Source organism: Lytechinus variegatus, chromosome 4 (genome assembly GCF_018143015.1).
Source record: "Lytechinus variegatus isolate NC3 chromosome 4, Lvar_3.0, whole genome shotgun sequence".
Classification (NCBI taxonomy): Eukaryota; Metazoa; Echinodermata; class Echinoidea; order Temnopleuroida; family Toxopneustidae; genus Lytechinus; species Lytechinus variegatus.
The window spans coordinates 21,789,834-21,802,336 of NC_054743.1; the positions used below are offsets into that span (position 1 = coordinate 21,789,834).

Here is a 12,503-nt window from a genome sequence, read left to right on the forward strand (position 1 = left end):
TTGGTGGCATCATGAGGTATATAACCATGTTCAATGTTTGCCTGACATAGCAGTATCAACCATGTTGTAACCATTGCCAATATAGTTGGCCACACTGTTTGATCACTAGGTCTGGTTGATATGCAATTGAAAGTACCTTCCCTTGTCATTATTAGATCAATTTCACATGGCACCATGATTCCTTGCTATCATTGAATTTCAAATGATTTATTAACTTCCCATGTGCATTTCAACTTATCAAGGCCACCGCACACCTTACGACCCAACTGGTTTGCGACTGAGAGAGGGGAGATGGATCGCAAGGTGGTCATAAGCCTCGACACCGCACACCTTGCGATCGGATCTGCGACTCATGCATGCGCCTTTTGCTTTTTGCCATAGCAACTGAGAAAGTGTGCTTACTACTGCGTATGCGCGTTGCTTATCATATACGCATCGTGCAACTCTGCTGTCTGATTGGCTGAAAGTTGGATTGAGCTTACGATCCAGTCATAAGGATTCGACATGTCAAATCCTTCCAACTTGTCTCTGACCAGTCTGTGACGTCACATCTCCCCTCACCCAGTTGCAAGCCAGTCGCAGACCAGTCGGGTCGTAAGGTGTGTGGTGGCCTTAAGTATACACCATACACAATAGGGTATGTTTTCAGAGGGTATTTCACAAAGATTGTGACTAAATATTGCACTTAACCTCGTAGTTGTATGCAATATAAAATGCATCACCACATTGGTCAAAGTAATCAATGGGAATTGCATGTGAAATACCATGTGCGAGTTCACATGACTCTAAGTCATACTCAACTCTTTTTGAAAACCCCCTAGTTGTAATTCCGATACAGGTTTTGTTTCAGTATTCTTTTTATATGTATGTATCTTTTTCACTATTGCAGCATTATTTTATTGTGGTTACTTTGTTAACAAATTTTACTACCTCACTGCTCATAATTGGCCCTAGCACAAGCTATATATGTTTTGTTGCTGTAAAGGACAAATCCACCCCAATACCTTAAGCTACTGGCAGTTCTGATAATTGCCCAACTCTACCAATGACTTCAGAAGAGGAATTTGATATACATGAATTGTAACTTAAGAGAAGTGACAGATTAGGACTGTACAAAACAATTAACAATCATTTTGAACTTTTAATAGTTTAAAACACAATTTTCAAACAAAATTGTCTAATATTTCCTTGTTATCACAGACAACAATACAGTATGAATACTACTTTTTATTTTATGGCATTGATATTGATAAGAAATAATTGATAAGAAATAATCACTGCTACAAATCTTTTGGACATTGGAAATGGATGCTTGTTTAATACTAAACATATTTACGATAAATATCCATAATTGAATAAGTATAAATCAGCTTTATATAAATATATGCATATTTCCATTTAAAAAGAATAAAATATATACATGTTCAAATTTAATAAATCATAAGATATGAAAGATGACCCATTTCAGAGGTATCAACAAAATACCACTGTTCTTCCATGGGGGTCCTTCATGTATCATTGCACCACTCTATCATAAGCACTTATTTTACTGGATGACGAAATATTTTGTCAAATGTGTTGCACAAAATAGATTAATCTGTCTTCCTTCCCGAATGCTCCCTTTTCACAACATAAAGTGATGGTTTTTTTCAAATCAAAAGCCTTCTTACACAATAGCTCAGTCGGGGGATTTGTATTCTGATTACCTGGGTTCGATTCCCACTTGCTGCGCTAGTGCCCTTTGATAAGGCATTAAACCACAGTACCAGGTCCTTCGGAAAGGACCTTCAGCCGTTGGTATTCTGGTTGCTTGCTTACAGGCATTCATGCTTTCTTAGCAATCAGGTAAAATATCACCACCAATACTATTATTTCATTGACTTGTAGTGAACTATTACCTCTGTTACACCCAAAGCTGTATCAATGAATTTTACAGTAAATCTGATATTGTCTGTCCTTATTTCATTTCACTCAGATTTAATTCAAATAGAAATGTATCATTCAAAACAATAAATTTGACTCTTCTTGATCACATTCAGTCCTTGTTATCCGTTGAGCTCTACACCCAAGATAAGTCAGACATAAACCATGGGAAGTGTGTATTGGATGGAAGTTAAATTGTGTTCTATGGGTTATAACCAAATTTTCATGCAAGGTTTCTGAGATAACAAGGGTCATACGCAGTTGTCTTTATATGTATTCAAACATGTTCAATTAGATTATTTTTTAGTATTGTTTCGTATTATGTTATTTATATCTTCTTGTACCTTGATATGTTTTTGGAGAGATGAGTTTTGCCATTTATATATAAGTAATGTTTGTTATCAAGAGGGATGCCAAAATCTGTTATTATAGAGAAGTGGTATGCTACTCATATACAATAAAATCATCTTTTTGTAGAAAATACAAATGTTATCTTTGTGATTCCTTTGTCTTGGCAAATTTAAAGATTAAGTTATCCCTATTACTCTCTAGAGAATACAAATATACAAGTGATAAAGCTACCATTTCTCAGTACTGTTTGACATTTTCTCCTTAAAGGGGTGGTCCAGACTGGAAATAAAGTTATTGAATTTTAAAAATTTGCATTATTCTGGTGAAACAGTTCTAGGCATATCTTTATGAATATTTATTAGGTGGGCTGATGATATCATATCCCCTCTTGTTTTTTGTATTTTATTATATGAAATTAGGTTTATTCAAAATTGTTCTACCAAGAACTAAAACAATTGGATTGACAACTGATTAAGTGCATTAGTTATTTATGGCAACAACTTATTTCATCATAATGGAGACACATCATTTGCACATGTTAGCAAAAATGAAACATTTATGATTTCATGTAATAACATAAAAAGGAAAGTGGGGATGTGACATCATCAGCATTCATGAAGATGTGCATAATACTGTTTTCACAAAATATTAAAGTTTAAAATTCAATAACTTTGGTATTTGTTATCCGATTCTGATGAAATTTTCAGCATTTTGCTCTGAATTTTACTCTGATTATTTAGATATAAATGTTTTCAGCCCGGACTATCCCTTTAAAATGACAGTAGACTGACTTTGCACCAACTTAAACAGAGGTCGAGACGATAAGTGGATATATGAGTAAATCAGTATGCACTTATTTGCTAATATACAAATAAGACCATCATTTTTGACAATACATCTTTCTTCTTACATCTCCCTCCCTTTTTAACACCTTTGAATAAGATAGGGACTATCATCCCTGCTGCATGCAGTGACTTAAAATTTGTCAAGTCTACTGTCATTTTTTAAGGAAAAAAGTCTTGGGACAGAGTTTTGGGACATTTTAAACATGTCCACAAATATTGTAGAACAATGAAAAATTTCTAAACCTGATTTCCAACACTTCGTTTCATAACCTTAACGTTAACAAAAATCTTAGAGCAGAATCGAAAAGTACATAAACCTGGCATACCTAAATCTGCATTATAAAAAGTAATTTGTAAAATAAAATACTTTCAACTTTTCCTTCGCCAAATGAGAATGAACATGAATAGAAATAAAATATATGTTTGTTTATGATATGAATACAATTCGCAAAAATATTTTGGATCTATTTCAATTCAATACCATACATTTACAAACATTATAATACAAGTATTAACTTTGAAGTTTACAAAAACTTTATAGGACATAATGCAATTCATTATCCTACATTATATTTCATTTCTCAAGTATCTTACACTGAAAATATAATGACAATTGTTAAAGTAATGACCACATTACTCCTTAATATATAGGCCCTACAGGTCGTGTTATAAAGAAAAAACAAACATGTCACCTCGGGTTCTCCTAACAACCATTATTCTTATTTTACACCAATGGCAAGAAATTTCTTGTAATACTTGTCCTCGTCCAGACATTGTAACATGAACCTTGCTACATCAGCTCGAGGTATGGATGTAGATGCATTCACGAACTGACGTTCTTCTACGACGAATGGTTGACCTGTGGAATAAAAGTTATTTGCCATTGTTTCAATTTATTTATATTTTTTCTTTATTTGTTTTATTTATTCATTTATTTACTTATTTACTTATTTATTTACTCACTTATTTCTATTTATTTATTAAGATTTATCTATTTATTTATCATTATTTTTTTGAGGGGGGGGTCAGAAAAGGGTTAGAAGTGAGAAGAAAATGGGAGAAAGAGCGAGGAATGTGTTTTCAATGGAAAGAGAAAACATGAACTCCAGTTAATTCAAATACATTATACAGCATAACTAATAGATCTTTTTACCGGAGGGTGCGGGGGGTTGACATGACAAGGTGGAAACCATTCATGGACCTCCAAAATGACCCAAAACAAGTAATCATCATTTCATCGCAGAGAATTTGTTTTCTTTAACCACTAAAAAAACATGTTTTGTGAATTGGTCATAAAAATCATCGTTTTGCATCTCAAAATTCTTACTTTATTTGTCTGTTTTAAATACATAATGACGATAATCAAGATAATGAAAAAAAAGAGGGGGAAGAAAAGGAGATGTAAATAGTACCTGTGCTCTGTTTGCTATTGAGCTGAGCGGGTCTCACAGCAGTGTAGTCGATATCTTGGCATTCTGTCTCCAGATATGTTTCCATAATGAGCATATCACTCAAGACCTTCTTGAGCATAGGTCTGATCACCCAACGGGCTACGAACCCGGGATCGTCTTTAGGGTCGACTATGAGGAATGCAAGCGAGTAAAAATCAAAGCAGATCAAATCAATCCAAGTCAATTCAGGTCACGTGACTTATTGTAAAAATTAAGTAGAGTCCAATTAAATCAATGAAGTCCAGTCGGACGTAATCTAATCCATTCAGATCAAATTAAATCAAGTGAGATCAACTCATTCAAATTGAACCAAGTTAAATCAATTGAAATATACTAATTCAAGAGCTCAATCAAGTCGAGTCAATTCAAGTCAACTGAAAAAAAACGTTCAGTCAAGTTATGTCAAATAAAAGTCAACAATAATTCACGTCATATCAAATCACATATTTTTTCCACTCTAAAACACGTCACTTGTCTATTGCACTTTAAACAACAAAAAATATAACAGACTTTCCTGGTCGTGTGTAAGGCAATATAGCCAATAAACGCATTTCGCAATGGGATTCGAACCCGGGACCTCATAGTCCACAGCTGGTCCCTGGACTTAAACTAAAGGGCCTACACTCTCCTAACATACCTTGCGTATACCAAGATGTGATTACGACGAATCTTTTCACGTTGGCATGTCTCATGGCTTCCACGATTGCTTTGCAAGATCTTGAGTAGAGCGTGACTGTAGAGAATAAGGTCTGGCCACCAAGACCAGACAGGACTGCATCGCAACCATCGAAGATTGGTTGAAGACTATCAGATGAATATATATCACCCTTTACAATCTGTAGTAGAGATGGATGACAGGAGACAAAAGCAAAATGCTCGATTAATCGAACACGTATCAATACTTAAAGGTCAAGTCCACCCTAGAAAATGTTAATTTGAATAAATATAGAAAAATCAAACTAGCATACCGCTGAAAATTTCATCGAAATCGGATGTAAAATAAGAAAGTTATGACATTTTAAGTTTCGTTTATTTTTCACAAAACAGTTGATATGCACAACTCAGTGACATGCAAATAAGACAGTCAATGATGCCCCTCACTATTTCTTTTGTTTTTTTGTTTGAACTATACAATATTCCATTTTCTAAAAACAAATTTGACAATAAGGACCAACTTGACTGAAACATATATAATATGATTTCAACAGATCCAAAAAACTGACTAAACATTTCATCAAAATTGGACAAGGAATGAGAAAGTTTAATGACATTTCAAAATTGTGTATAATTCGGTTAAAAGTCACATGCATGTTTTCATGAATATGTTATGAGCAAGGTGATGCCATATACCCACTTATTGTTTTGCATATCATTATATGAATTCATATTTATCAAATTCTGTCAACAAGGGAGACACATCATACACACATGTATAAAAATATAGAATAAGACATAAGAACCGGCCTGAGAAGAATGAGATGGATGTCCTACATAATTATGGATATTACCGAATTCTTCTTGTAAAAGAAAAAAAATGACGTGTAAGAGAAAAGAAGGTCAGATTCGTGAAATACTTCGAAATTTCAAATTAACTGATTGTTCTAAATTGATATGCAACACCTTTTAATAAGTTAAAGGAAACTAGGAATAACATCACATGGCAAATATCAGTAAACATTCTAGGTTGACTATCACGACCAGTGGCGTAATGAGATAAAACTTTGTGGGGAATTAAACTGGGTAACATTTTTTTAAAGTCGTGAGTAAGCGAGGAGAGCGAGCGAGGATAGTGAACATTTTTTGTTTCACAGTATTGACTGCACAGGGAGAGAGTGAAAGAGAGAGAGAGGGGGGGGGGGGAGATTTTTTTATTATTAATTTTCTAAATTGATAGCTAATTTTGACATGATCTTTAAAAATATGCTATCATATTGTCCCCTTTTGTTCTTTCTTGTGTTCTTCTTTTCTGTTCCTTTCCTAGTCGTGCAAGTGCCCCAAATGATTTTCATTTGAAATTACCGAAAGAAACCGTATTCCCCCCCCCCCTTTCATCTGCGCTGTATGTTCAGTTCACACCCTGGACTTTGTTTTCAGTTGTCAATAAGCCCGTTTAGACAACGGGCAATTTTCTCCTAATTACATGAATTACCTAGTAACACCTGTGCAGTCAACAAATAAATGCAATTCGTGACAAATCTAAGTCGTTTCATGAAGCATTAAGCAACAATGCTATCTTATTGCTCAATACACCACTCCCCTTGTTAGCGGTCCTTTTTTTTTATAAAATTAATGATTCCCATCCAATTTTGATTCCGAATGCAGTGATCATTTCGATGTGTTCTATTCCACATAATAAAAGAGGTACATAGGTTAGATACACTCAATAGGATTGTTTCGAATAGAATTTCATATCGGTATTCGTTCTTGACAATCTGTAAGCTTGTCAGGAGCTTGCAAGATAAAAAAAAAAAAGTTATTGTTATTTGTAGAGAGCGAGAGAGTGAGAGGGTGAAAGAGAGAGGGGATAGATATTTAAAATTCATATTTTCAAAAAGTATTGGCGGTTGAACAAAAGAAATAAATGGCTTTTACCCTTTCGTAATATTGACATTGATTCCAGTTGGGAAACAAGGTGGGTGTTTCATAAAGCTGTTCGTAAGTTAAGAGCGACTTTAAGAACGACTGTGATCCTTTCTTGTGGTAAATGGTATATACATTGACGATGGTTTAGCGCGTAAGAAGGGTTCACCAGTCGTTCTTAAAGTCGCTCTTATCTTACGAACAGCTTTATGAAACGGCCCCCATGAATTTGTTTTCTGACAACACAAAAAGGGGGAGGATTCTACCCCACCCTCTCCTTCACTCAGGTAAGATAGTAGTCAGGTAGTCGGGAGCAATGCTGCAGTCAAATGGTTTCCCGTACAGCGACTCGAAAAAACAACAACAAACGTTTTATTCATTTCTATTCAAACCACCTACAAACAAATGTTTGAACACAGGGCCCGTTGCAGAAAGAGTTGCAATCAATCGCAACTCTAAAAATCACGCGCAATTTGATTTTCGACCAATCAACAACGCGCATTCGGGACTTGCGCATGATTTTTAGAGTTGCGATTGATTGCAACTCTTTCTGCAACGGGCCCCAGGGGCTTGCTGTACGGCCGCCGTAAGGAAAATGTGACTGCGCCATAATCAGCACTATTGACTCTTTCGCATTTAAATGGCTTTCAACACAAAATGTAGCTTGTGTATACCACCAATCATAAGAAAACCTAAACATAACTTTAACCTCGAACTTGTGTTTCTCCATACGATTATGTAACGATGCACATGGTGATGATACTGATGCATAGGCGGCGGAAGCGGGGGGGACGTGTCCCCAAAAAAATTTGAGGAGGGGGGACGGTCCTCCCTAAATTTGTAGGTTGAGAACCTTTTTTTTTTTTTGCTTGTCAAATTTTATTTTTGGGGTTGTCCCCTCCTAAATTTTTTGGCTTCCGTCGCCAATGTACTGATGTAATGATGATGCTAATAACAATGTTTGCATTGCGTCAACACTTCAATCGATCGAGCAATATTATCACAATTTTAGCACATTAGTTATCTATACGGACTATGTTCACAATAGTAATAATAATTCAGTCTAGTATGTAATGGGCAATTCGTCATTTATATCATAAATAATCAATAGAAGTGAGGAGGTGGTCATAAATTAGCGGGCCCAGTCATGTTCCAGCAATATGGAAATCATGAATGATGTCAGAAACCCTATCTGTCTTGACAGATACTTTGCTTTACATTTTAATTAAATCACGTATATCAGAAGCTTAAACGCTTAATCATGTGTATTCGCAGCTATATTATAAGCCAAGTAAAACCCATTTCGAGATGCTATCGGTAGCCAATTTAGCCGCCCTCAAAAAAATTGTCTCTTAAAATATGTTTGACAATGAATGATAAAAATGTTCAGACGTCCATCCATGTAATTTAAAATATTACTGTTGACTAAATGATGTTGACGTCGTCGACAAAATAATTTTTGAGCGACAATACTTGAAGTAGTAGATTCGGAAGCGATTTCGCATGAAAAGGGGATAGAAAGAGGGGTAAGGGGGATAGGGTGAGATATAGAAGGAGGGAGACATAGACAAGAGGGATGGGAGAGAGAGAGAAAGGTGTGAAGAATGAGAGAATAGGAAATGTCGGAAATGGGACGGTCTTACCTTCAAACTGAAGTCGTCGACATTCTGCTCGATCTCATGTAGTTTCTCAGGATCTCTGACCACGGCAACGACCTGGTGACCAGCCTTGATGGCTTGAAGAATAAGGCTTTGTCCTGTCCGGCCTGTAGCGCCCAAAATGGCCAACTTCATTTTGAAATGATTAATAAAGTAGATCGTGTTAACTGAGCACGGTATTGCCGATATTTATGTCTGTATTATATCGCATGCAATTTTAATGGAACAATATCGAGGTCTCATAATTATTTCGTACTTTGAACATGACCTCCTACAAACAGAGTTAATGATTACTCGTCGTGATCTTTGTGTGACCCTATCAAGGAGCTCAATCATTCACAGCAAAATATCAATAATTTCTAAACGATATAATTTACTAAAATGCGTGAGGATGTGCTCAACATATATAGGCTACAAAATACTTTACCTCAAGCCCCTATCCACCCTTGTGTGTAACACACGAAACCTCTTGCAACCGTTTTCCACAGAGTTGGATTAAAGAGTTCCCATTTTCCAGCAGATAATAAAGAATATATATTTTACAGATCTACGGGAAATTACCCTAGCTGGCGTCAAGTTTGTTTTACTCACGCAAGGGAAGAATGTATGTCAAACGTTTTGGGGCAAAATAATCTATAAAACGAAATAGAATCGATGCACTTAATATGCCCTTAATACATCATAGCCAGTCTCCATCCATATAGTGCCCGCTGAATTTCATTCGATTCAATGGTTTTAATACCACAATGGGATGAGTGGTATATTACGCTGTGTCACAGTTATCCTGTTTGTTTCAAAATATTTCTTCATTTTGATCTATCTTCATTGCGATAAGAATTTTTTTTCCAGGAACCTATGATTACAAGCTATGCTTTTTAATAGGTTCCTCATATTTCACGTTACTAAATTCAATTAAGTTTTTTAACAGTGAATGCAATTATTTTTATTATGTTCTTATTTGTTCAAGATGTATTTTGGTGGAAAGTGAAACAAAAAAATATAAATAAAATCAATCAAATATCGAAAATTTGATTTACATCCAGAGTTCCTCATGATAATATGTCGAGAAAATATGGTTTTACTTTAACAGGGTAGCTATAGACAACCATCACGTTGTTCCTTTTCTTTATTCGAGAGCCAATGTTTGTTAGAATATATGCCCTGCATGCGCAAGTGAGAGGATCCTTTTTTATACTTGGTTTTCAAAAATTTTCTGACATAAATCACCATTACATTGATTTGGAGTGGAGATCCCTTTTTTTTGGGGGGGGGGGGTTCTTAATTTTTTTGAACGACAATGTCCCCCATTTTGAAAAATAATGGATCCGCCCATTCTTTATTGTATCAGTTCAAGATCAACTCTTTATAAAATTTTCAGTTTGGAAATAAAATTTGCTACCGACATTACAATACCTCTCATTCTCAGCATGTAGGTCCATGGTCTCAGCAGTGCAGGAGTGATTCTATATCGACTTCATAGAAACATCTTGACAGAAGCATTTACTCCATGCAAACTTGCTTATACTTTGACGATCACAATAATTCTGCAACTTACAGCCTTGAACAGTTGAAGAGATTGAAGTCTTGACCAAATATTCATCCTTCACTGACATTGGTCATGTTTGTTGGTGTTGCTCTCCAGAGGCCTTGAACAGTGAAGTAATTAAACAGTAATAAACTTCATAACGAAACTAAAATGGCTGAACTCACACGTACGCAATCCCTGTCCAATCATGCCTTGCCCAAGCTTTTCTTGCTGGTCAGTCACATGATAAAAGATTCACCTCCACGCGCCCTTGCTTCTCTCAAGACAAATCCGATAGTCTTTCTTAAAAACCGCCCAACCAATATAGCCAACCCGGGCGTGTGATTTTCTATTCAATAGGTCCATTTGGTAGATTGATGAGAACTTTAAGATGGAATTTACAGAATGTATTATGTTCACCTTTCATTTTTTTTTAAGCCAATATATTCAGGCAAAACAGACAATCTACAAAAGGAAAAAAGCGCTTACATGGCTTAGGTCCAATCGGGTTTCAGACTATTTTTTATTTATTTATTATTATTATTGTTTTTTTTTTTTTGGGGGGGGGGGTCTCCGGGGGCTTTAAATTTGTGGCATTGCTTTATTTCAATATGTCAATACAAGGAAATTTGACTAGCGTGGGCAATATAGGGATCTGCAACATCAGTCAGTCTCTTTCTCCAGCCTCCAGGCCTGGGGATAAATAAGTTTCAATTGTTCAATTGGAGCGAAACGACCGAGTGAAAAAAAGAAATAACATATTCAATATGGATATTGTTTCTTCTGTTTCATTTCACAATAAGGGGGATACAACTGGCAATTAGGAAAGGGCTATGTATTGTTACCCTCTCCAGGTATTCCACATATATCATAAAAGTGAGTGAATGTAGAGAACCAGCGAGAAAAATTCTCAATTTCAAGAGAGAAACTTAAGGGGCAAGTCCACAACAGATAAATCTTGATTTGAATAAAAAGAGAAAATCAAATTAGCATACCGCTGAAAATGTCATCAAAATCGGATGTAAAATAAGAAAGTTATGATATTTTAGAATTTCGCTCATTTTTCACAAAACAGTGATATGCACAACTAAGTGACATGCAAATGAGACAGTCGATGATGTCCCTCACTCACAATTTAGTTTTTTATTGTTTGAATGATACAATATTTCATTTTTTACGAATTTGACAATAGGGACCAACTTGACAGAATAATATAGTATTAAACAATGCAAATTCCACATGTTCAGGAAGGAACTAATCATTGTTTCACTTGACAATGAGGAGATAATTAGAATATTTTGTATTTCATATAATAAAATACAAGAGAAATAGTGAGTGGATGTTATCAGTCTCCTCATTTGCGTGCTGACCAGGATGTGCATGTAACTGTTTTGTAAAATTAAGCAAAACTTTAAAATATCATAACATTCTTATTTTACATCCGATTTTGATGAAATTTTCATTGTCATCCTTTTATTTTTCTCATTTTATTCAAATAAACTGTTTGTTGGGGTGTACTTGTCCTTTAACATTCTAGCGATCTCTGGCGGGGGACATCTCCCCCAGCTTTCCCATCTTCATTGATCACCATGTTTGGAGTGAAAGCAGACATGTAATTTTCTGTCCGACTAATTCAATAGTACAAAAGAATAACAAAATTGATCACTCTTTTGCATGAGTTCTTTTGTGAGAAATAACAGAATATTAATAATATGCAAATCAAAATTATCTCTTTTCAAATACTAGTAATAATTATAAAATTCAAAACACAAACAACACACGAGGAAACTGATGCGTTCTGTAAATATTTAGTATATCTCTACTTTACGTTGAAAAGTCTGCCACCTTAAATATACAAGACTATTTGACAATCTGACAAGACAAGAATAAAATACAGTATATGATATTAATTACATGTATAATAATTGACCAGGGGCCCGTTACATATAGGACTTAAAACCGTTGTAACTTTGCCATTTTATTATTATTATCATTATTTATTACCCCTTTTGCAGCGATAAATAGTGACCCTGTTTTGTCTAGACTTTCCTAATAAATTTACACACCATCTCTGTCCCAACTTTCACCCTCCCCTTTAGATCCGTTCTGAAATACTATCAATACATACTGATAAAAATTTAATCAAAACAAGAGTTGGTTTTTTGTTTGA

The 12,503-nt window shown here is 35.1% G+C and overlaps 1 protein-coding gene across 1 annotated transcript; it reads right to left on the reverse strand.

Annotated features, from left to right (window-relative positions):
- Positions 1-3,029: 3,029 nt before the first annotated feature.
- On the reverse strand, positions 3,030-9,003 carry LOC121412602 (flavin reductase (NADPH)-like). The gene is made up of 4 exons (XM_041605380.1): positions 8,794-9,003; positions 5,208-5,406; positions 4,532-4,699; positions 3,030-3,978 (listed from the first exon to the last, which is right to left on the reverse strand). Exons 1-4 carry the CDS (start codon positions 8,941-8,943, stop codon positions 3,839-3,841), a joined length of 657 nt encoding a protein of 218 aa, XP_041461314.1. The 5' UTR covers positions 8,944-9,003; the 3' UTR covers positions 3,030-3,838.
- Positions 9,004-12,503: the final 3,500 nt, after the last annotated feature.